The 24,976-nt window shown below is 36.6% G+C and overlaps 2 protein-coding genes across 11 annotated transcripts in view; one reads left to right on the top strand and one right to left on the bottom strand.

The window, feature by feature from the left end:
- Positions 1-24,976, bottom strand: part of LOC142348160 (uncharacterized) — a 586,343-nt gene that overhangs the window by 130,042 nt on the left and 431,325 nt on the right. The window lies entirely within an intron of this gene.
- The window catches only part of LOC142348158 (neuronal cell adhesion molecule-like), a 150,218-nt gene that overhangs the window by 22,472 nt on the left and 102,770 nt on the right, over positions 1-24,976 (top strand). For all 10 annotated transcript variants that reach the window (XM_075399381.1, XM_075399377.1, XM_075399372.1 and 7 more), the window contains exons 3-7: positions 5,092-5,277; positions 5,842-6,002; positions 6,212-6,392; positions 12,067-12,348; positions 18,330-18,467. In XM_075399381.1, coding sequence (XP_075255496.1) covers positions 5,092-5,277; positions 5,842-6,002; positions 6,212-6,392; positions 12,067-12,348; positions 18,330-18,467 — 948 coding nt within the window. The remainder of the gene's footprint in view (positions 1-5,091; positions 5,278-5,841; positions 6,003-6,211; positions 6,393-12,066; positions 12,349-18,329; positions 18,468-24,976) is intronic.

The raw sequence follows: 24,976 nt of genomic DNA on the forward strand, positions 1-24,976 counted from the left end.
CCGCTCGCTAAAAACGCAAATATATACTAATTTGCAAATTTTTTTCAAGCTTTTTGAAAATTTTTTGATTATAGGTTTTAATTATAGGTTACTGCAGAGATTTTAGTTTTTTTCACCAAACGTGCAATTTTCAAATTTTTTGACATCTGTTTTTCCTTATTCAGGTCTTTGCAGACCCAGGGGCCAGAAAACTTCCTAAGGGGTTTGATAATAAAATACTGACAAATTCTTATTGGCCATTGAATGATTTTCAACTTCTAAATGTCACTATATTTTGATAAAATTTGCTTATTTTCCAAGTTTTGAAAATTTGTCGGTTTTTGGTGGTTCTTTTCAGCCTCAAGAGCCAACAAATCTCTTCTGGGGGTTTGACAATAAGTTACCGTATGTAATGGAATGTCTCAAGATGTTAACATCACGATTCTTACCATTTTCTGTTGGACAAAACTTGCCATTTTTTTCGATTTTTTTGGACATTTTTCGGGTTTGTTGAGCCTCAGGGGTCAGAAAACCTCCGTTAGGGTTTGATAATAAGTTTGATATAGCAATTTTTTTCATAGAACTTTTTCAATTTTTTGTCATTTTTTAGGTTTCTCCAGCCTCAAGAGCCAAGGAAGCTTGACTAGGGTTTTAAAATATGATACTGCATATTTGTTAGATGTAATGTAATGTTTTGCAAGATTTTAATATCACCAATTTAAGCATTTTTTTAACTGTTTGCAATTTTTTCACCAAGTTTTTTTTCAATCTTCTTTGATTTTTTTTCGGCACCAGAGGCTCTGGGAACTCCTCCAAGGTTTCTAGAGTTAAAGGATTGGTTATCAGTGTTTTTATGACTCCAGTTTTAGTAATTTTTGGATAAAATTTAATTTTTTATCAAATTTTTGGAAATTTTTTATGTTCCAATTTTATGGATCTTTATGAGCAGTTGAAACTATTTCAGGGATATTGGATAGTTTTATGAGACAATGAATAATTTTTGTAGATATATCTTGAATTTTAGCAAAAAATTTGCAAATGTTTTCAAAATTTGCAATTGTTTTCAAAATTTTAAAAAATGGTTTTGAATTTTTTCCCCTGTGAAATCTGGAAACTTTTCTTTTAAATTTTGCCTTCAGTTTTTTTCTGTGATTTATTTACTAACAAGGCTAGCAAATTAGAAGTTGCAGAGTCAAATCCAACCATTGAAAATTTTCTTAGCTCTCTCCCTCTCTGTGTGTCGTCGTCCCTCTCTATTCATCGTCTCCATCGATAATTCTTGCGACCGGACTTCCTAGAATTGATTTTTTCAATTTCAGTGATTTCTACTGCTTTGCAGTTAAAATTTGTTCACGTGACGTCATTTGTTCTGCTTTTAGGTCAATGGCGTGACTTACCTCACTAAAAAAAGAATGACTTTTGAACTCGCTTAATGAACTTTAATTTTTATGAACATTTACTAGTTAAAGATCTATAGTGTGCATCTAAGTAGTGCCAAACGTATATGCCCTAATTCTTGAGTATTATATTTCAGTTTTTGCTTTCGGATATTAATTTTGATAAAGCTCCATTAGGGCTTGTTCCGTATAGAGCGTATATCTCATAAAAATGACAGTGCGATTCTAGCCAAAAAGTCTAGTGGTCTGCTAAAGGACTAGTGGTCAATTTGTCTATATTATTAATTTCTCTTAAACGAAGTTTGTAGCAATTATGTTAGTCCTGTTGGTCTTTTTAATGAGATTTTTCGCTTGACTGATTTTTCTTGACACATTTGACTTATCTTTCTAAAAAACGGGTTGCACAGGTAGCGTCCAGCGGGAATTAAGTGCTACCAGAGATTTTTAGCTAGATAAGCTCAAACTGTTTTGGAGACTTATACTTATGGTGTTAAGGGCGGGCGGTTCTCAGAGGTTGAAGACCACTTCACTGATGACCCCCCTCTCTATTGCCCCCACCCCCGCGCTGTTACCCTCCAACCCACTGTTGTCCCCACAACCCCACTTCTATCAGCCCCCTGCTCCTTGTTTAGCTACTGACGAACAACCGCTCGCTAAAAACGCAAATATATACTAATTTGCAAATTTTTTTCAAGCTTTTTGAAAATTTTTCGATTATAGGTTTTAATTATAGGTTACTGCAGAGATTTTAGTTTTTTTCACCAAACGTGCAATTTTCAAATTTTTTGACATCTGTTTTTCCTTATTCAGGTCTTTGCAGACCCAGGGGCCAGAAAACTTCCTAAGGGGTTTGATAATAAAATACTGACAAATTCTTATTGGCCATTGAATGATTTTCAACTTCTAAATGTCACAAATTTTAGCAATATTTTGATAAAATTTGCTTATTTTCCAAGTTTTGAAAATTTGTCGGTTTTTGGTGGTTCTTTTCAGCCTCAAGAGCCAAGAAATCTCTTCTGGGGGTTTGACAATAAGTTACCGTATAGTTTCTATATGTAATGGAATGTCTCATGATGTTAACATCACGATTCTTACCATTTTCTGTTGGACAAAACTTGCCATTTTTTTCGATTTTTTTGGACATTTTTCGGGTTTGTTGAGCCTCAGGGGTCAGAAAACCTCCGTTAGGGTTTGATAATAAGTTTGATATAGCAATTTTTTTCATAGAACTTTTTCAATTTTTTGTCATTTTTTAGGTTTCTCCAGCCTCAAGAGCCACGGAAACTTGACTAGGGTTTTAAAATATGATACTGCATATTTGTTAGATGTAATGTAATGTTTTGCAAGATTTTAATATCACCAATTTAAGCATTTTTTTTAACTGTTTGCAATTTTTTCACCAAGTTTTTTTCAATCTTCTTTGATTTTTTTTCGGAACCAGAGGCTCTGGGAACTCCTCCAAGGTTTCTAGAGTTAAAGGATTGGTTATCAGTGTTTTTATGACTCCAGTTTTAGTAATTTTTGGATAAAATTTAATTTTTTATCAAATTTTTGGAAATTTTTTATGTTCCAATTTTATGGATCTTTATGAGCAGTTGAAACTATTTCAGGGATATTGGATAGTTTTATGAGACAATGAATAATTTTTTTAGATATATCTTGAATTTTAGCAAAAAATTTGCAAATGTTTTCAAAATTTGCAATTGTTTTCAAAATTTTAAAAAATGGTTTTGAATTTTTTCCCCTGTGAAATCTGGAAACTTTTCTTTTAAATTTTGCCTTCTGTTTTTTTCTGTGATTTATTTACTAACAAGGCTAGCAAATTAGAAGTTGCAGAGTCAAATCCAACCATTGAAAATTTTCTTAGCTCTCTCCCTCTCTGTGTGTCGGTTAGGGTTTCTTCCCTCGTTCTCATTCACGTTTTATCTCTCTCTCTCTCTCTCACTCTCTCTCTCTCTCTGGTTTTGTTGATGCCGCATTTCGGATTCTGTTATGTGGCTTAATGTCATCATCTATTATTCCGATTAATTCTGAGTTATACCTGGAATGTTTTTTTATATCATAAATGACGTATACACTGTTTAGGAAATTATTGTTATTTGCTCTCAAAAGCAGTTTATAACAAATATTTAAATCCTCTTTGTCTCGTTTATGCAATTTTTCGCTTGACCGATTTTTCGTCTGACCCATTTGACTTCTCGTCTTCAGAAACGGGATAATGAAGTAGCGCCCTGTGGGCATTAAGTTCTCTTAAAGCCTTTCATTCCACTAGTCCCCAAGTAGGCGTTTTACAGAAACTGTTTTGGAGACTTATACTTATGGTGTGAAGGGTGGTTCTGAAATTGATCCTAAACTCCCACCCACCGTTCCCACGTCAGTCCCCAATCCACGTTTGCGCCCGCGCTGCGCTCACCTTAAGCCCGTTCATTTAAGCTAAAGCTAGCCTCACGAAACCGTGGCGAGCTACTGACGAAGCCAACCGGTCGTTTGAGAGCAATTCGCCCGACGTTAGTCGGTTGTTTTTTGTTGTTTCTTTTCATGGAAGGCCACAAGCGTGTAGCGCGGCTATTTTCCGGCTATCTGCTGGCTCTGCTTTTAGTTTTAAGAGAATCATGTTTGACCATTGTTAGTTTCTTTTACCTTTAAAGTTGAGTGATACCTTGATTAACCGTAATTTGAGGAGCAATTCATGAACTGGTAAGCTTTTAGCAGAAGATGAACTTGTCAAGCTTTTAATAGGAATCTTGAGATCCGTAGAAGCATCAAACTTTCCGATAGATCCCCCGATAAAATTTTCCTCTAATTTGGTTACGGAAGACAATTGCTATCTGTACCGTGATTTCTGTTTTCTCGGGCAGACTATAATTGATGGTAGCTTAAGCTTTACTGCAAGCGATGCGCCGAAGTACCTTATAAATCCCTTCGTCGGACTCCAAGATACTTAACACTCTAGTTTTCTTTTTGTTCCACAGCCGATTTTCAAAAGTTTCTTTCTTGGTACGGTTTCTTATGGTATGGTTTCTTTCTTCTTTTTTCACTATTAACTGCGATTCAATAGAGCATTTGAGATATTATGATTGAGATTTAATTCTGACGAGTTATCATCAACGTTTGATGTGAATAGAAAGGCATCATCGGTGCATTGAATCATTCAGCAGTCATTTGAAACCATAAAAGCCAAATCAGTTATGTAAATAATAAACAAAAAAAGAGCTAATATTGTTCCCTGATGCGCTCTTTTCATTGTTATCCAACGTGATTTAGATCCATTTATGACAAGCATTTGAATTCTGTTGAGTAATTTTAGATTAATGTTTAAGAGTGTTGTTCAGGACTCAGATTTTTCAATTTTGTTAATAGTATCTGGTGGTTTGCTGCTTTTTAAAGAGAATGGCATCAATAGTTTAATCTTTCTTCCTATAACCTAATTGGTTAAAAGAGAATGATTGCTCATCTTCTAAGAATTATTGTTTGGCTACTAACTTCGATTCAAAAGGTCTTATTTAATTTATTCAGAAGATGAGTTGAACAGATTTTTATAGGATCGTTTGGCAATTTTTCCGCTGTTATGAATTGATTAATCAGTAAACTAGAGCCTCAATAAAACATTCAAAGCATTTCGGATACCATGGGCAGAAAATTATAACATAAATTGATCTTTTAAATTACTCTTGTTTGTTGTACATGATTTTGTAGCATTTTAAATGCGTTTCAGACCAATACGACGAGGAGGGCACTCTGTTGCGCAATGCGAATGACGGCATGTACCAGATAACAGGCTCCAAACTCACTCTGGACAACAACTGGCTGAAGTGGAGGGACCTCATGGGATATTACTGGTGCTCGGCCACCAACGAATATGGAGAATCAACGAGCAGCAAAATTGAAGTACTCACTACTCGTAAGTAGTTTTTCTATACCATACCCCTTTATCGTCATTGGTAGAGTTTAGAGACGGAATGAAAAATCAAAATTTGAAAAAAAAAACAATGGTGAACGAAAAAGGGCAGCTGATAACGGGCGCATTTATCTATCGCAATTTTGTGCTTTTTTGCATTTTGAAGACGTGAAGAACAGTCGAAAATGTGGAGAATAAGGAAAAGGAAGCAAAGAACAGGCCGCTATTGTTTTTAGGTTGATCCGCTGTAATTTCAGATACAATTATGACTATTTTGAATTTTGTGACTGATGAATTGCGTTTTTCCTTTTTTTTGTACTTTTTACTTTTTTTACTTTTTTTTTACTTTTGTGGTGAACGACTTTTTAAACACTTATTTCTCTCGAGGAAAGATATTAAAACACGATCTACGGCTCCAATTCATCGAAGATATGAATAGTTAACAAACACTAAGTATTTGTCAAAAATATCAGGATCAGCTATCTTTTAGCTTAGCATCTGAGGACAATTAGTTTATTTGTAAGTTGTGAACTCTAAAATGTCGTTGCAATGACGTGCTATTTCTAGGCGAACGGAACCAGGCACAATTGGCGACTGAAAAACGAGTGCAGTTTGGAGAAAGCAGCAGAATTGAATTTGGATTTCCGCCTTTGCTAGAAACAGATTCGCCTGTTGAAATTCAGTTTGCAATCGAGGGCGTTGAAACACCTGGAAAAAGGATCCTTACGGTACGCGCTATGGCAAGAATAATATTTAGAAAAATATTCTGGAGTTGTTGAATAGCTTGACACCTTTAATTTGTTCATTGTATTTTCAATAAGTTATATGTCAAAATTTAACGCCTAATTTGAATTGAAGCTAAAGACAGTAGCTCTGATGCTTGTAACCTTGGGAGATTTCATCGGTCACAATAAAACTTAAAGTTGATCTCTTTTAGACTGATGACACCACATATAAAGATGGACGTTTTGTAATTGGGAGCAACGGAGACCTCTACGTGATAGAGCCTCGACCTAGTGACTCTGCCGACATTACCCTCCAATTCAGAGAGTACGGCACCAACCTCGACTTCCCCTACAAACAAGTGCAATTCCGAGTGCAGAACCAGAACTCTGAAGGTAAAAGATTGTCTTGAACCAAACGTGACGACCTGGTTTTACTACTTTAACATGGTTCTTGAAAATGTGAATTGGTTTTCAACGTTGTACGAAATAACCCAAATTGCTGTTTGCTGACAATTTGGACAAGGGTAGTTTAATGTTGACATATTGCTCTGTTGTGTAACTGCTTTAACGGTTTAGTTGGGATTCTTGAAGCTGTTCTAGGTAACAAAAAGAGTAAGATGTTGAACTTCTGAATTTAGAGCATCTGGTAATAAAGTTGTTAAATATTATGTTAAATATGAGTTTTAAGTATACATATGAATTATTCATGTTATTAATAGACGCGTCAGCTATTTCAGGCGGCTATTATTGCGCTCCTAATTTTTTTTTTACAATTCAAAGAATTTGAATTGTATTGGGGCGCTGTCTTTTTTTAATTGCTCTTGAACGTAGTTCATAGCAATTATTGTAAACGTGTGTCTTTTTTTATGCAAAATTTTCGCTTGACAATTTTGACTTTTACGCCCTTGACTTTTTGCATTTCGCGTGATCTAAAACTCTCTCAATCACAATTTCAAGCAGCTGAACTCAATTGGCGGCAATTTAATACTAAAAGTCAAATGAAAAGTGCGCCGAAACTGGTGTCATTTTTTACTTTAAATCTTAGTGGTATATGTTAACCTCTGTGGTTATTTGAAGCCCACTATAGAACTTCTGAGTCCCATTAAGGCTCCCCCTCTCACCCCCCCCCCCCCCCCCCGACTGAAGCAGACTGCAATCGATTAGAGCTCCCACTAGTCGTTCAAGAGCAACTCTTCCGACGTTTAGTCGGTTATGTTTGAGATCTGTTCACACATTTTCATTAGAGTGACAAAACGGTTTTTGCACAAAAATTCGCTTTTTCGTGGTTTTTTTGTTCACATGCGGCAATTTCATTCTGTTTTTTCAATTTTTTTTTGGATCGGATTTTTTTCTAAATGGTTTTATCAATGCATTCATATTTCATTCTAGGCCTAGTTTTTTGTTTGAACCAAATTTTTGTTTTTCGCTAGTGGTTTTTTGTTCACATGCGGCATTTTGGCATTGATTTTCTGTTTTTTTTTGTATTTTGTATCTGATTTTTTTAGAAATGATTTTCCCAATTCTTTCATAGTCCGTTCTAGGTCTAGATTTTGGTTTTTTCAATGAAAATTCTTTGAATTATACTTCAGGACTTGTCCTGCTATGTTTTTTTATATTCTTCTAACATGTTTTTGTTTCGTCTTACCCTGACTTTTTCAATGACTTCTACTGCTTTGCCGTAGAAGTCATTTCTGTCACGTCATTTCTGCTTTTAGGCCGATTGCGTGACTTACCTCACTCAAAAAATGACTTCTGAACTCATTGGTGGATTTTCATTTTATGAACATTTACTAGATAAAGATCAATAGTGTGCATCTAAGTAGTGCCACACTTATATGCCCTAATTCTTGAGTATTAGTCTTGAGTTTTTGATTTCGAAAATCAATTTTGAAAAAGCTCTTTTAAGGTTTTTTCCATTATAGGTCGTATATGTATCATAAAAATGACAGTACGTACCTAACCCAAAAAATCTAGTGTTATTCTCGAGGACTTTTGGGCAATCTGCCTATCTTGTTTCTTTAGTTTCAATTCATGGAAGGCCACAAGCGTCTATCGCGGCTGTTTTCGGCAATCTGCCGGCTATGTTTGATTAACTACTGCTGAATAGAAAAAGAAAATTTGGAACTGTTGCTTCCTTAACATCTCTCTCTAGACGGGTGAACACGTAAATGCACTTCAGCACTATCTGCCGAATCAGACGCTCTGAAAATATTCTGGCCTTGTTGTCCGGCCTGTCTTCTGAGCATTTTTATATTTATCGGATCGATTTGAATGCTCCCCTAATAGTTTCAGTGGCCACAAAGGAAAGTTGAGTTGAACACTTATTCGTCTCAAAATAGAGGTTTCAAAATTGTCTCTGATTTCCTCCGTTTTCAAGCCGGAACAACCAATTTTCTTTTGTCAAAATATGATGTTTTTTGTAGTCACCATAGAGAAGGCAAAAATCTGAGGTAATTCCAAACGTTTCCCCACAATTTCCACACATGTAGCTTCTCAGACTTTTCAAAATAGAAATTCAATGGTCGCTGACACTTTTTGCTACGCAAAAAATTGTTCCAAGATATTAGTAAAAAAAATAATGGACGCCTCATCATATTGAGAATCGTAAAAAAGCTGCGATATAGTTCCAAATTTACTCGAGAAGAAAAAGCCAACTGATCAGAAAAACAACCCATGGGCACGAATAAGAGACATCAAATCCACAAAAGTTTTCTGTTCCTGCTTTTGGAAGAGATGCAGCTGTATTAACAATTTAAGATGTTTATTTTTTGCTCAAAGTATTGAAATTTGATTAGCCTTTTGAAACATCGATGCCTAATAATTTTAATAAAGCGTAAAATCATATTTAGATTGTTAAATGCTATGTATAAAATTTGTGGACAAATCAATTATTCCACTTATATAAGTTTTTCTTTTGATGTGATGTCTTCTGAATGTAAAAAAAATCTCAAAATAAATTCGCGCGAAAAAATATTTAGACAAAATTTTTCATCTTTTTGTTTACTGTGGACTACCAGTGCGTTCTACGGTATTTGTGCATAATTGAAGAAAGTTATAAAATTTTGATAAATGGGGTGCCATCTTCACATAGATTTGCTAATGTAGACTGATAATGGTCAAGTATTATAAGAAATAATTAATATAAACTCTTAGAATAATATATTATTAATAAAAAAACGCAAAAATAAAACTTAAGATCTTTACTGTAACTGTTATTTCAGAGTCTTATGCTTTGCAGATTTTATGTAGGCAAATGATATTAAAGACAGCAGGAATGCTTTTTCTTAGCTGCATAGCTGTAAGCTGAATTTTGCTATATTGAGGTAGTCGGACGTGTTGGTTTTCGATTCGTCTTCTTTTTGCTTGTACTATTGTCATGGCGACAGTGTGATTAATGTATGCATTTGTTGCAATTGCAACGAGAGTTGGTTAAAAACATTACCACACTGCTGTTATCTTCTCACGAAGTTTTTTCAACAACTCGACTTTTTGATGGCAATAGCAATCATGTGGTGATATTCATTAACTTTTTCAAATATTGACAAATGCTGTCTTTTGGTATACTATCAGCTCAATGTATCAGTTGAATTCTGCCGCTCGCTAAGTGTCGAAGTTCAACAAAACAAAGCCAAATTAAGTTATTACATGAATAATAATAATAAATTGTTCTCGAGTAGGATGTACATTTGTTTGCAACACATATGGTATAAATTATGTACCCAAATAACAAATCTTCTCGACAGGTCATCAATAGGTGCAAAAGGTCCTAGTCTAGCGATGACCAGTACCATTAGTATGATCAAGGTGTGAATGCGTGGCCAAAATAAAAAATTGAATAAACGTATAATTGTTTGTGGCGTTTTTCGACAATTGGTTTGAAAAACTGACTCCCGATTTTTGATTTTTCTCTAGTTTATTCCCTACAATTTTGAACCCATTATAATGCTGGAGAAAGCAAAATTTTTGTGTGTCCGTTATGCCGGTTATATATTGCATTCCAAGTACTTCAACTAAGCTCGTTTTCTGTTGTACATCTATACTCTACATGCGGAAGTCTGTTTGGCATCGATTTCCGCAGTTTGTGCGGAGTTCAAATTAGCTGACGTTTGTCAGTCGTTTTTGCGCAAATTTCTTTTTCAATCCTTAGGTATTATTTTGTTGTCATAGATCATATTGTTTGTTCTTCGTGAAATATTAACGATACAATAAGTGAAAAACGTAAATTTTTATCAACTCTTCTATCCGGAAAATTTGTCTAAGATTTCTAAGAACACTTTTTTTTCTATCTTCAGTACATATCTTACTGAAATTATTTCTGTTATTTTAAAAACGGGATAAACTGGTAAAGCTCGAGGGCATTAAGTGTCTGTTCAGTGCTCTTAGAGCTCTACTAGTCTCTAAATATTCCTTTCACCTGACTGCTAAAGTGGTATGATTTGATGATTTGGATTATTGGGACCCTCTTTTGCGCCCCTCGCTCCCCCATCCCCATTTGCCTCCTCCACCCGCCCAGAAAGTCAAAGCGAGATATAATTTTTGAGGCAACAGTTTCTTATTTTCTGTAGCTAAATGATGCCTCAGATCCTTAATCAATCATTTCCTTTACCTAATGTTTGAAGTGATGAGATATATGTCTGTCGTATTCAGCTAGCTAACCATGCTTCTGCATTTCTGTACACTTTGACCTGCTTCTTAACGTGATTGCATTTTAGCATATCGTGAGTATTGTTCGCCCCTTTCTCTCTCCTCTATTTCGTGCCACTAGTTTTTGTCACCACAGTTTCAACAACACCATGTTATGACAATACCAAAACAGTATCAATAGTTGAATATAAGAAATTAGTGGGCGAAGTTTAGCCCAGTCGAAATCTTCCGGTAAGAGGAAAAATATGGATGTGTTCTCTACGTATTACTCCCAAATTTCGGGGTAAGAGGACTCTAGTTGAAAGTATTATTGAACGAACCAAAGATCATTTCGTTACTAAAAAGCTGCACCGGCAAAAGGAAAAGAATCCGGATTAATGTTGCTACATTTTCGAAAGCATGTTGAGTTGATATCGGTTTGCCAAGTTAAGAATAGAAAATTCGTATCACTGATGCACTTCATAAGAGTGTGGAAACGTGCAGACTTTAAAGATTTTATTTACAGATAGAACAGTTTAGCTGAGGAACAACTTTCTAGCTAGTTTGGCACAAAATCTTTTAGTTAGCTTGCCTATTCGATTGTTTCATTTTCAGCTGCAAGTGTGCACTTTATATGATATGATGGAAATTGAGGGCTTCTTCGTTCTTTGGTTCTGCTATTATATTATGTGTATCATTTTGGGCCTTTTGTCTAACAGAAACTGATATCGGAGGCTTCAATCCTTTTATAATAATAACTTTTGATAACAAATCAAAATAATGATTAAACTCAGAAGTTTGTGCTGTTTTACACAAAATCATCTTAAACGAATTTTGCATATGCTGCCACATTATCCCGAGGAGCTCTGTATTCTTAAATGATTGAATTTTCCTAATAATTTGAAGATTTTGTCATAGTCAAATGTTAAAGAGAACGTAAACGTGTCAAGCAAACCAGAAAACTTATATTTCAGTAGATCACGTTTAGTGTTTACTAAAAATTTCCATTAACCTCTCTAAAAAGCATTTTAATGTACGCCTCAAAGCGATTTCGGAAAAGAAACCCACCTAAATTTGGGTTTAAAAAACCAAAGAAAAATATACCCCCATTGAAATAAACCCCCCGATTGCCTGCTAAAGAGCTGCGCATTTGGCCATACCTCTCGGACCATTGTCATGCCTTGCGGAACGCGGGACTTGATATGACACTATCACAAACAAAGAATTTAATGATTTCTGCTGGGGTTTATTTCCTATTGAAATCAGGCTGTTTTTTTTTTCGTTGGGTTTTATCTCCTAGACTCGCCTAAAGGTAACATCGATGTCAGTTTCTAAGCTTCATTTATATTTAGTAATCTTTATCGCTTCCAGTTTGTGTTCTAGCAATTTGTTTTTGCTTTTGTAGCTATCCTTAAAAATTTATGGTTCTTTTCGTACTGTACAGGTAACAACAACGGATTCTTCCCGGACATGGCGTCAATCTACTTGTTCGTTCGTGGCCAACCTTCCTTTTTCACCTGCATTCCTAAGGAGCAGAGAACAGTCCATATAAGGAAAGATGGCACAATTGTGGAACTGCCTTATATGGATCCATCGGGAAATGGAAAGGACGAGATATACAGGACAGACTACACTGTGTTCTTCGAGAACCCACAAGAGAGTGATGCTGGAACCTACTCGTGTTTCTATGGATCCAAATCAATCAATTATGATGTCCGAGTAATCGGTTAGTAGCATGAAACTGGGACAAGAATGATTAATTGCTCTCAAACGATTTTTTGTAGCAAATATATTCGTCTCTCAAGCGATTTTTCGCATGACCAGTTTTTCGTTAGTTTTGAATTAAATTTTCGAATGGCCGCGATAACCTTTTTTTTCTACTCATGTCCATCTGTTTCTATCTATATTTCACGGCACGCAAGTCTATTTCGCAGCTACTCTGGCAGTCTACCGGCTATGTTATATAACTAGCAGTTTGTTAATAGCCGCCGTCAGCCTCTCAACGGCTATTATTTAGACGCTCTCCTTTTTTTTACAATTCAAAGAATTTGAATTGTATTGGGGCGCTGTTCTTTTTTAATAGCCGCACAGCGATAGCTGGGGCTATTATAGGCCTTCTCTTGATTTTTTACAATTCAAAGAATTTAAATTGTATTGGGGCGCTATCTTTAAGATCTGTTCACACATTTTCATGATTTTTGAAGTCAAATTTGAGTAGTGATTTTGGTCACGTCGAAACAGGAAATAGAGCGAACAAGAGAGTGGTTTTGCAACGTGAATTTTTTGTGGCGCGCTTTAATTTTAAAGTAGAGTGAGAAAACGGTGTTTGAACAAAAATTTGGTTTCTCGGTAGTGGTTTTTTGTTCACATGCGGCAATTTTACTCTGATTTTTACGATTTTTTTCGATTTTTTGGATCGGATTTTTTTCTAAGTGGTTTTCCCAATCAATTAATAGTTCATTCTAGGCCTAGTTTTGAGTTTGAACCAATTTAAACCAAATTTCTATTTCTCGCTTATGGTTTTTTGTTCACATGCGGCAGTTTTTTTAGATTTTTTTAACTGATTTTTTATAGAAATGGTTTTCAAGATCAGACTATGTGTGAATTGGGAAAACCATTTCTATAAAAAATCAGTTAAAAAAATCTTAAAAAAACTGCCGCATGTGAACAAAAAACCATAAGCGAGAAATAGAAATTGAAATAGAAATAGAAATAGTCTGATCTTGGTCTAATTGTTTGTCTAGTCAATAAAAATTTTTTGAATTGTACCTCAGGACTTGTCCTGCTATGTTTTTTATTTCGTCGTTGCGATTTTTGTTACGACCATATGATGTCACAACCACTTCAAATCTGCTTTTTGTTCATTCGTTCATGCAATTTCAACTGAAGTGCGTGTGTGACGTCATTTTTTGCTCTTAGTGGAGCGAGTTTTTTTTTGTTCATTCGCTTGATTAAATTTTTGGTCACACTTGACTTACCTCCTTCTCAAAAATGACTTCCTCACTTGAATTGACTTTTATTTTTTTTAATTCAAAGAGATATGGTCAAATGGGAATGTGTCACTCTAAATGAAGGTTATTTGAGAGCAGCTAATAGAGGCAGCAAAAACTTGTACAGATTTTTAATCAAAATTTAACATATCAGCCTTCAATGAAACGACGATTTTTTTTGGTCTGTCTTTTTTACTGTTTTTTTAAACTGCAGGAGGTCTACGAAGCTCTTGCGGCTATTTTCTGGCAATCTGCCAGCTATGTTTAAGATCTGCTCATACTTTTTCTTGATTTTTCAGTGATTTTGGTTACGCCGAAACAGGAAGTGGAGCGAAAAAGCGGGTAGTTTTGCGGCGTGAAATTTTTTCACTCTTATTTTAAGAATAAGAAAACGGAGTTTGAACAAAAATTCGCTTTCTGGCTAGTGGTTTTTCGTTCACATGCGGCAATTTCACTTTGATTTTTACTTTTTTTTCGATTTTGTGGATCGGATATCTTCCTACATTGTTTTCGTAAGCCATTCATAGTATTCTAGGCCTAGTTTTTTCGTTTTAACCAAATTTCCATTTCTCGCTAGTAGTTTTTTGTTCACATGCGGCATTTTGACTTACGCAATATGCTAAATACTGTCAAAGTCAAAAGATCAAAATCAAGAGACGGGATAAACGGATAAAGCGCGTTCATTAAGTCATTGAGAATTTTGGTTATCAAAGTTGATTAGTGTTTGCTAGCTGACATTGGTATTAAGCTTATAAGCTTTCAGTTTAGAGGCTAAATTGAATATAGTTTCAGAATCCAACATACTGCACGACAAATTGAAACTTTTTGACACTGAGAACAGAAAAAATTTGGTCATTTTATCTCTTTTTTTTCTGCTTCTATCCCGTGTGCATCAAGCGCGTCAGAAGGCTGTTTTCCGACAATCTGCCGTCTATGTTTTATGATAGATGCGCTTTTGTATGTTATATTTACTTCGCTTTTTACGATTTGGATCTAATTAATAGTTGTTGTTGTAGCCGTCCGGGGTCGACTTCGGCGTCAGTAGATATGCCTTTAGAGCCCGAGGAAAGACGCGGCCTCGACATGCATCAACCATAAGCTGTCGATCGTGAGGTGGGTGGGATTCTTCTTGCACTCGAATAGATGTTTCGTGTCATGCGGGCTCTCTTGGCAATCTTTTTGCAGACGTCACGCACTTCGGGGTCGATTCTTGACATGTACGAATTCAGTAACTTGCTATAGCCGCTTTGTAGTTGGGCGAGCTTGACTCTGGTACTCCTGGGAAGCTTCTTCTCCGACTCGGAAATGGGGGGGGGGTGGCGGGGCATTCAGAACCTTGTTGTTGCGCATTTTTGAGATGGATTTCCTGACGAACCTGCTGTGAAGTATGATGTTGCCTCGCTTCAGCCATTTTGGGTGGCTTCTTTCCGTGGCACTTTCAACATCGCTACCGAATTCTTCTGTCAGGGTCTTCCGCATGTCTCTTTCGCTGACTGGGTCCTTGATTCCATGTTTTGGATGGTGTGTCGACTGTGAAGCCAAGAGATGTGCTGATAGAAGCTGGCAGTGGTCTCGCACGGGTAGAATCTTCCTCTCGTTGTGAAGATCGTCTTCCATTGTCATCCGCGTGCAGCCAGTGGCGCTTCTCAGGGCAGAGTTCTGGCATCTCTGGATTTTCTGCCAGTGCGAATCGGCCAGACCAGGGGACCAAACAGGAGCCGCGTAGTTGATGATGGCTCTCCCTGTAGCTTTGTACGTAGTGAGTAGCAACTCTTTATCCTTCCCCCAGGAGCTCCCGGCTAGGGAACAGGGGACGTTGTTTCTCTTCGCTACTCTATCCACTACGGTTTTCGCATAGGCACCAAGTCTGTACATCGGGTCAAAGGTGACTCCTAACATTTTTGGGTGTTTTTCTGTTGGTATCCTGTTGCCTTCCACCTCTGTTTTTAGCGTTCTACTTGATTCGTTGCTGAAAGTGGTGAATAATGTCAACGATGATTTGCCAGGAGAAAGTTCAAAGCTGTTTTCCTCGAACCATTTTAGGAGCACTGCAAGATAACTGTTTGCTCTTCGTCTCTATTTCGGAGATAACTGGTCCTGAGGAAAGAACTGTGCAATCGTCGGCATAGCTTAACAGCTTCACGTCTTCTGGAGGGATCGGAGCAGTTGCCATGTAGATGTTGAATAAGCAAGGCGATAGAACACCTCCTTGAGGCACGCCGCTGCTGATTGTCCTTCCTTTTGACACGCTGTTCCGGAACTCGACTTCTGCTTGCCTTCCATGAAGGTAGCTCTTGAGCTCTCTCTTGATGTTCACATGCAGATTCAGGTTCTCAATCTTTTCGATGAGCTTGTTAATATTAACCGTATCGAAAGCGGCGCGAAGGTCGAGGGCCACCATAATGGTTCTGTGGGCGGGTTTCCTTCTGTTGAGGCCTGTTCTTATGTGATCATCTATCTCACAAAGAGCAGTGGTGGTGGAATGGCCCTTGCGAAAGCCATGTGGATGTTCTGTATGGCTGAAGCTTTCGAGGACAAACGGCAGCATGGAAGTCTCTAGCAGCTTCATGAGGGGTGAGAGCAGAGACACGGGTCTATAGCTTTTCGCCTGATCTGCTGGCTTTCCGGGTTTTAGCAGGGGAATTACGCGGGAGCACTTCCATATGCCCGGTATCACCGAGTGCTTGATGCTCCTATTAAACATCTCTGTGATATATGCCGTTGCGTTCGTCCCAAGCTTCTTGAGCATCAATGGTGCAAGTTCGTCGGGGCCCAGAGCTTTAGAGCTCCTGGTTTTAATCGCTGCCTCCACTTCTTGCGGGACCAGGAGATCCTCTTCTTAGGGGGCATTCTTCATCTTCCGCATGAGGGCCCGATGTCGCTTCTCTTTTGGATCCTTGCACGTGGGGAAATACATCTGGTTGAACTTGATGGCACATTCAGTTGCTCCATATATGGTTCGATCGAACTTAATTGCCACATTTCCGATATTGACTGCTTTGCCGCTCAAACCTTTGATGGTTTGCCAGAGCTTTTTGCAGCCTTTCCGCAGGTCGCATTCCTCGAGGTGTTGAATCCATTCATCCTGTCGGTGTTTCGTGATCTTCTTCTGGATTTCTTGATTCAGCTCGGGAACTCTGGGGTTCGAGGGGTTGGCTCTCCTGAGATCGTCTTTGCCGCGTCAGTTTCTCGGCTTCAGTGGGGAAGCCAGGGAAAATAGACGGAATCCTTCCTTTGGGGATTTGCTTTCTGGCTGCCGCTTATAGCAGTTTCCTGAGGGCTAGTTCCATGTTGAGCACATCGCCAACCGGGAGGAGAGGGATGCGATCTTCAACAAAGTCCTTGAATGCCAGCCAGTCCGCTTTGAGGAAATTAGCGAAGGTTCGCCTCTCCGTTGTGATTCTCTTCGATTCAAGCGACACTCTGACGATGATGGGATTATGGTCTGAGCTAAAAGCAGTGTCCTGACCATTCTGTGCTCATGGCAAGGTTGGGGTGAGCGATGGTGACGTCCGGTGAGCTGCATCTTTCTTGTGACGGAACTCTCGTGGGTGCGTTCTCGTTCAAGACGACCATGCTAGCCGCATCGATTTGCTGGGTGAGTGTGGCGCCTCTTTGGTCTTCCTCTATGGCTGAGTGCCATAGCTTGCTGTGGCCATTCAGATCACCGCAAATGATAGAATCTTCTACCATGAAAGGCTCCAGATTGGGTTGGAACGCCTTTGCACAGCTGGATGCAGGGAGGATGTAGATATTGAACACCGTAATCTTGTTGCCAAACTTGACTTTGATGCCTTGTGCCTCAGTGAAGTTGTCATCGCACTGTACCGACACATTGCTGTATGTGATGGAGTATTGAAACAGTGGGTGAGGTAATTCACGAGTCAAACGATAAAATCCTGACTTATGTATAACGAAAAACATGATCAAAAGGTAAAGCGAATTTTTTTTAAAAAAAAAGGAGAGCGCCGGAATTATAGGCGTCTAATTAATAGTCGCCACAGCATCTAATTAATAGTCGCCGTCAGGCTCGCAACGCCTATAAATCCGGCGCTCTCCTTTTTTTTAAATTCGCTTTACCTTTTGATCATGTTTTTCGTTTTACGTAAGTCAGGATTTTGTCGTTTGACTCGTGAATTACCTCACCCACTGTTTAAACTGAATTCATTTTTTAATTCTTTAACTCTAGATACGGTCTATGTCAAAAGATTGTAATCCAAAGAAACCGGTCATTAATTCATAGTGCATTCGGTTATCAAAATTTATTAGAGCCTTTGCTAGCTCGCATTAGTATTAAGGTTAATAGCGTCAATATCTATCTCTTCCCTTTTCTGTTTCAGTCAACTGAATTAGTGCTGCAAGTGCGTAAATAAGTAGATTTGAGCAGCTCGAAGTACGTTTTGAGAAGCACAATCTTTTTGAAGAGTTTGAAGAACTTTTTGAGCTTTTTGCTAATTTTTTCTTGTTTAAAACTTTGCGCTGTTTTCCAATAGACCTAGAAAATTATCCGCCCTTCTGGCGATTGGTTGTTTTATGGCTCCTGTGAAGTATCTTGTTTGTAAGACATCGTTATAAAAAAGTTTTGATGATTTTCGCATTTTTTTGTTTCTCGGAAATTTTTGCAATTTGTTGCAACTAAAAATGATTTGTAGTTTGTGCTAAGTGCGTTGCTCTGTTACTGACATCATTGTTGTTCGGAGAGCTTAGTATGTTTCAGGTCCTCCTAAGATTCAGTGCAAACATGATGACCTCATAATTCGATCACCAGAGGAGAACGTGTTCATTGAGTGTGTAGTGAGTTCTGAGTTCATGGAACTGAAACGGCCAACTATCATTGTCAATGGAACTATGGAAAGTAAGTATCCGAATTTAGGGTTGCATCGAAGTTAATTTGAATGTAATTGCGGCAAAGTTTGTGGGTCAATTTGAGAAAATGAAAGCTTGAATTTCGATTGTCTGCTCACATTTTCTTCAGTTTATGAGTTGAAACTTGGTGTGAAATAATTGTAAGATGCAGAAATTGCATGAAAAGTGTATTTTACTCGGACCATGATATGCCAGTTCTCGCAACAGTGTATATTGTGACAAGACTGCATATTAACCTGCAATGCTGTGAATTGTAAATGTACCATTTTGCACCCAGCACTTTTCTGTCCAAGCGAGCTGCGTGCTGAAAAATCTACAGGAAGATTATGCACCAATTGTGGAAATTCTGGGAATGGGATTTTTGTCAAACATTGCCATGATTGAAAGTTATCAGTTGTACCTGAAATATGTCATATCCAACTTTCTGCCGCTTAAAGTTACGTAATGCGCTGTATATGCATAACTTCAACTGTTTGGCACTCAGATCTAGAGTTTAAAATGACTGCTGTAATTCAATGTAATTATTTCCATTTTAGTATCAGAGGGTTGGTTACTGTTCACAATCTACTGACTGTTTATTTAATGGTTCAAATCAACATAAATTAGATAGTGTCCAATTAACTTTAAAGAAAACATTTCTGTTTCACGTTTAATTGGATTCCTGGTCTGCTTTGGAAGTGTTTGAGAAGGTTTGTACCTTCTCAGACGATAATAGTTTCCAGCTTTTCTACAAAAATCCCAGTCCAAACCTTCTCCAGACGATAATAGTTTCCAGCTCTCGTGGATATTTCATCAATTGAATCAGATATCAGTTGTACCGTTACTTTGCATATAAGCTTTCGTTGCTCTAATATATATGGAATTCGACCCTTCAAAAAGCTCTGGAGCCTTAAAAGTGTTAACTTTTTTCCTCCGATAAATAGTATTTTTCCGATCAATAGTATCAATAGACTTGTTTCACACAAACCTCCTTCAGTTTTCAAAGAAATAGTGTGAGATCAATTATGAAGGTTTGTAATAATGCACATCTATAACTGTGTCGCTGAAATAATTGGCCTCTTTCAAATTGCTTTTGAAGATTTCTTGATTTTTGTGTGCCAGAAAGATGGTTTTAATCAGAAGTTTGAAACATCGCGAGTTGCTCTAATTTCAGTTGGTTGATTATAGTGGCTCCTAAGTAGTCACCGCTGTCAATATTTTCATTTTTTGCCATTTTTCTGTCAATTCGAAAAAAATTTGTCTTTCTATTGAGTATCGTGTACCTGGTAACTGCGTTTCTCGTGCTTTTTTTGCTTGTGTATTATTTTGTTTAATAGCCGCACAGCGATAGCTGGGGCTATTATTGGCCTTCTCTTGGTTTTTTTTACAATTCAAAGAATTTGAATTGTATTGGGGCGCTGTCTTTTTTTAAGATCTGTTCACACATTTTCATGATTTTTGTGGGGTAGTCAAATTGGGGTAGTGATTTTGGTCACGCCGAAACGGGAAATGGAGCGAAAAAACAAGTGGTTTCGCGGCCGGAATTTTTTTCTCTCTAATTTTAAAGTAGAGTGAGAAAACGGTGTTTGAACAAAATTCGGTTTCTCGCTAGTGGTTTTTTGTTCACATACGGCAATTTCACTCTGTTTTTTACTGTTTTTTCGGTTGTTTGGATCGGATTTTTTTCTAAGTGGTTTTACCAATCCATGCACAGCTCATTCTAGACCTAGTTTTTTGTTTGAATTATAATTTCATTTCTCGCTAGTAGTTTTTTTGTTCACATGCGGCATTTTGACGTTGATTTTCTGTTTTTTATTTTTTGATCTGATTTTTTAAAAAAAAATGGTTTTCTCAATTCACTCATAGTCCATTCTTGGTCTAATTTTTTTGTTTAGTCAATGAAAATTCTTTGAACTGTACGTCAGGACTTGTCCTGCTATGTTTTTTTACTTCGTCAAACTTTTTTTTCGCTTTACCATTTTGCCGCTTTTTCGACATTTTGCGTAAAATCTTTTTGACTTCTCTAAGCTAGTTTCTCTCTTCTCTCATTCTGCTAAAAGTGAATTTGAACATCAGTTGCTAAGCAAAGCAATTCAAAATGAACAGAGTCGGTATAAAAATTGAAGTCAGAGATAGAAACGGGATAAACCCAAAAGCCCAATTTTAGATGCCCGCTATTTGAACGTCGTTCCTATAAGTCTTAGTTACCATCTCTAATGCTTATTGATATTGATAGTAGCCCCTGTAGCCTCTCTCTAAGAAACATAAGTATGTTCAACGACGAAATGCCATCTAAATAAATCGGACTTAAAAAATGGTTCAGTACAAAAATTTTTTCAATTTTTGTATTGTTCTGATGTCCTCTGACTCGAAGAGGAGTTATGGTGATCTATTTTTGTAATCGGTGACTTCTCTTTTCGCAGAATGCAAAATCAAATGCCGCACGTGAAAACAAGTGTTTAGGCCATAGTCAAAAGCAAAGCAAAAGAGAGTGGTTTTTGTTCATGCAGTTTTCTAAGAAAGCGAGAAAGTGAGTGTGAAGAAATTTTCGCTAAGGCAGCGATATTTGATCAAGTGCGACTTTCGAAGAGATTTTTTGTTTTTATAGCTGCGAAACTTTATGCTGAGCGTAGCTATATTGCGGTGCTCTTGGTTTTTTACAATTCAAAGAATTTGAATTGTATTCGGGCGCTGACTTTTTTTTTAAGATCTGTTCACACATTTTCATGATATTCGAAATCAAATTGGAGTAGTGATTTTGGTCACGCCAAAACAGGAAATGGAGCGAAAAAGCGAGTGGTTTTGCGGTGTAAATTTTTTTGCTCTAATTTTAAAGTAGAGTGAGAAAATGGTGTTTGAACAAAAATTCGCTTTCTCGCTAGTGGTTTTTTGTTCACGTGGCAATTTCACTTCGATTTTTACTGTTTTTCGATTTTTTTTTGGATCTGGTTTTTTCTAAATGTTTTTTTCAATCCTTTAATAGCTCATTCTAGGCCTAGTTTTTTGTGTGAACCAAATTTTCATTTCTCGCTATTGGTGTTTTGTTCACATGCGGCATTTTGACACCGATTTTTTTGTTTTTTAATTTTTTTATCTGATTTTTTTCAACTGTTTTCCCAATTAACTCATAGTCCGTTATAAGTCTTTTATTGTTTACTCAATGAAAATTATTTGAATTGTACGCCAGGACTTGTTTTTGTTTCGTCGTCTGGCGCTCTTTTTTCGTTTTACATTTCACACAGCAAAGCTGAAAAAGTCAAATTTTCTGAATGGCTTCTTTCTTTCACTAACGGGATTTGCGCGCGTGACGTCATTTCTCACTCGCTTTAGCAAAAGTGTTTTGGTTTTTTGCGTGATTAGATTTTGATCATACGTGACTTACCTCACTCAATAAAATGACTTGCACTTTATAACTTAAGTTTAAATTGAATTTGTTTAAGGTCAAAGGAACTCATATGTGCAGTAAAGGTCCCTAATAAGAGGCTTCTGTAGAATGAATTTTAACAAGCTTTATTAATTTATCGCTGAATGTTTATAGCCTAGATTTTTGGGCGGCGTCGATTTTTTTCAATTTAGATCTGTATCTGTTATATGGCACGCAGGTCTATTCTTTCGCAGCTATTCCGGCAATCTGCCGGCTTTGTTAACTAATTTTTGAATAAAAGGTATTTTTCTCATGTATTTTGACTATTAATACTATGTTATGAAGTATTTTGCACCACTTGATGCAAGTAATATACTTTTAGATAATATTTTGAGCTCATTTTGCCATTTTAACCGGTGGAACGCTTTTTTAGCGTTTTTTTTTGGTCTTCAATATCTTTATAGCAATTGGGTCTTTTTATGGTTCAGCTTAGTTTTTAAGTGTATTTGGTGAGCTTGTGATTGGATTGATATTGAGTTATAATTGTTCGTCTTTGTTAGAGAAAATGGAGTAATTTTAATCAACTTTTGGTTCAATTGCGTCTTTTTTCTTCTGATTTTGAGCTTTTGCTCGAGTTGTTTCGTTTGCTAGTCAGTCGACGATATTTAAGAAGCATTGTTGCTAAGAGATGATAATTCAATGTTGAGTAGTGCAATTTATATAAAATAAATAATACAAATTCATTTCGTAATTTTTTAAATTCGTTTTTATTTGCTGCTTAGGATGTCTCTGAAAGGCAGGCCGTGGATGGGTCACTGATCGAGCAGATAAAAGTTTTAGAGTGTTCACGCAGAGTAATTGATGGGAAGCAGCATATTGTAGGAAGTTTTTTTATAAAAAATGTTTGTTTTCGTTACTCGGTTTTTTGCCATTACATTTTTTGGAGTCGCAACTTCTGACAAATTTTAATCACACTTTTTCTCACGTTTGAGCAAATCTGTTTTTTTCATGTTGTTTTTACTGTTTTTTAATATTATATTTCTAGAATAACCTTGAATGAGTAGAGGCACCAGTAGAGTAGAGTTTTGGTTGATCAGTAGTTGGCCTGGGTCTAAACGAATATCTACTTCGAGTCGGTTCAGGAGTCGTCCGACTAGGTTTCTTTTTAAGATCTGTTCACGCTTTTTTTCGGCGTTTTAATGTCAGTGAGAAGTAAAATTAGAGTTGTGTAAGTAGTTTTGAGGGCTGATTTTTTATTCAAAATACTTTTAAAGTTGAATGAGAAATTGGTATTTATCAAATTTTCATGTTTTAAAGCAATTTTTTGGTATTTGAAAGCTAGTTGTTTTTCACGTGCTGCAATTCAACTTCTGTGTTCAGTGTCTCTTCTTTGTCACTACTTGTTGTCATAAAATATCAGTGAATGTCTAATTTCTGCCCATTTTGTGTCATTATTTATCACTTAGTGTCAATAATGACAGATCTCATTGTTTGCTAATGAGGCATGAACCTAATTAATAGTTAGACCTCATGACTAGTGGTTTTCATTACTTTGACACTATTTTTTAGTAAAGGCAGGTTTCATAGGTTGCAAATTAGGCTTATTTCAATTGATTGTATTGTTTCTGTTCAACGCTATTGCTTTCTATGACTTTACTAATTGTTTTCAAGTAACCTTTTCGAGTTTTTGAGTTTTGCAAGTTTGTTCACATTTCTGTCTGATCTCTATTTCCTTAATGAAAAGTCTCATCGGTTGCTAAGAATGCCTAACTTAATCGAATATATCGTTTAAGTTCTTAGCATAGCTTTTTTATACGCTGTTATTTTTCAAAATAAAATTAAGTGCATTTTTGCTAGTTTTGCTAGTTTTTGTTCTACTTATTGTCCTATCATCTAATGTCATTAATAACTGATCTTATCTGCAGCTAATGCGGAATAAGTTAATGGAAATCATTTTTTTTGTCTGTAGCTGTTGCTTTCCGTGACTTTTACATTTATTTTTAAAAATTTTTAGCGGACTTTTGATTTTTTTGCAAAATTTTGGTCGTATTTTATTATTGAGTATCAATGATGACAGATTTCTTGATTGCTAATGAGGAATAAGTGTATCTAATTATAGCGGCGAAGCTGTAAGCTGAGCGGAGCTATATTGTGGTGCTCTTGATTTTTTTCTTCGTCTTACGCTCTTTTTCGTTTTACATTTGTTCGCACAGCAAAGCTGAAGTCAAATTTTCTGAATGACTTCTTCCTCTCACTAGCGGCGTTTGCGCGCGTGATGTCATTTCTCACTTCTCTCTCTAACAAAGGGTTTTAGTTCATTTGCGTAATTTTGATCATACGTGACTTACCTCACTCAATCAAATGACTTATGCTCTTTAAAACTTAAGTTCAATGTGAATTAGTTTAAGCTCAAAGGAACTCCTATGTGCAGTAAAGGTCCCTAATAAGAGGCTTCTGAGGAATGAATTTTAACAAGCTTTATTAATTTATCAATGAATGTTTTTTAGCCTAGTTTTTTGAGCGGCGTCAATTTTTTTTCAATTTTTCTATCTCTATTATATGGTACGCAGGTATATTCTTTCGCAGCTATTCCGGCAATATGTGTAATAAAAATCCCCAATGAAAAGGCTTCTGCGCAATGAGGTTCAACAAGCTTTATTAATTTATCGCTAACTGTTTTGTACCTAGGTTTTTGAGTGGCGTCGATTTTCAATTTAGATCTGCATCTGTTTCTATCTCTATTATACTGCATGCAAGTCTGTTTTTTCTCAGCTATTCGGGCAATCTGTTGGCTATGTTTTTTCTTGATTTCTTAAGTTTTCCATTTCATCACTTTCTCTACAAAAATAATGCTAATGTTTTTGTTTTTTTTTAAAGTTTTTTCTCTTTGTTCTCAGTTTTTATGAAGAACTGCTAGAAGGTGTTTTCTGACATCTGAAGTTTTATAAGATGCTGTGATTAAACATATAGGCATGTTGTTTTGATGTTATCTCATCTCGACGCCACTGAGATTCTGATTGTTTCCAATTTCATTAGTTTTTGCTTCTTTTTTTCTGTCATTGATTCGCGCAATCCAAGAATGCGTAGAGTCAAAATTCTGTTACTGTTAGTGCTTCTTGAAACACTAAATATGAAAGAAAAGTTCTCATTAATTC

Source organism: Convolutriloba macropyga, chromosome 10, assembly GCF_964194025.1.
Source record: "Convolutriloba macropyga chromosome 10, txConMacr16.3, whole genome shotgun sequence".
NCBI classification, from domain to species: domain Eukaryota; kingdom Metazoa; phylum Xenacoelomorpha; order Acoela; family Convolutidae; genus Convolutriloba; species Convolutriloba macropyga.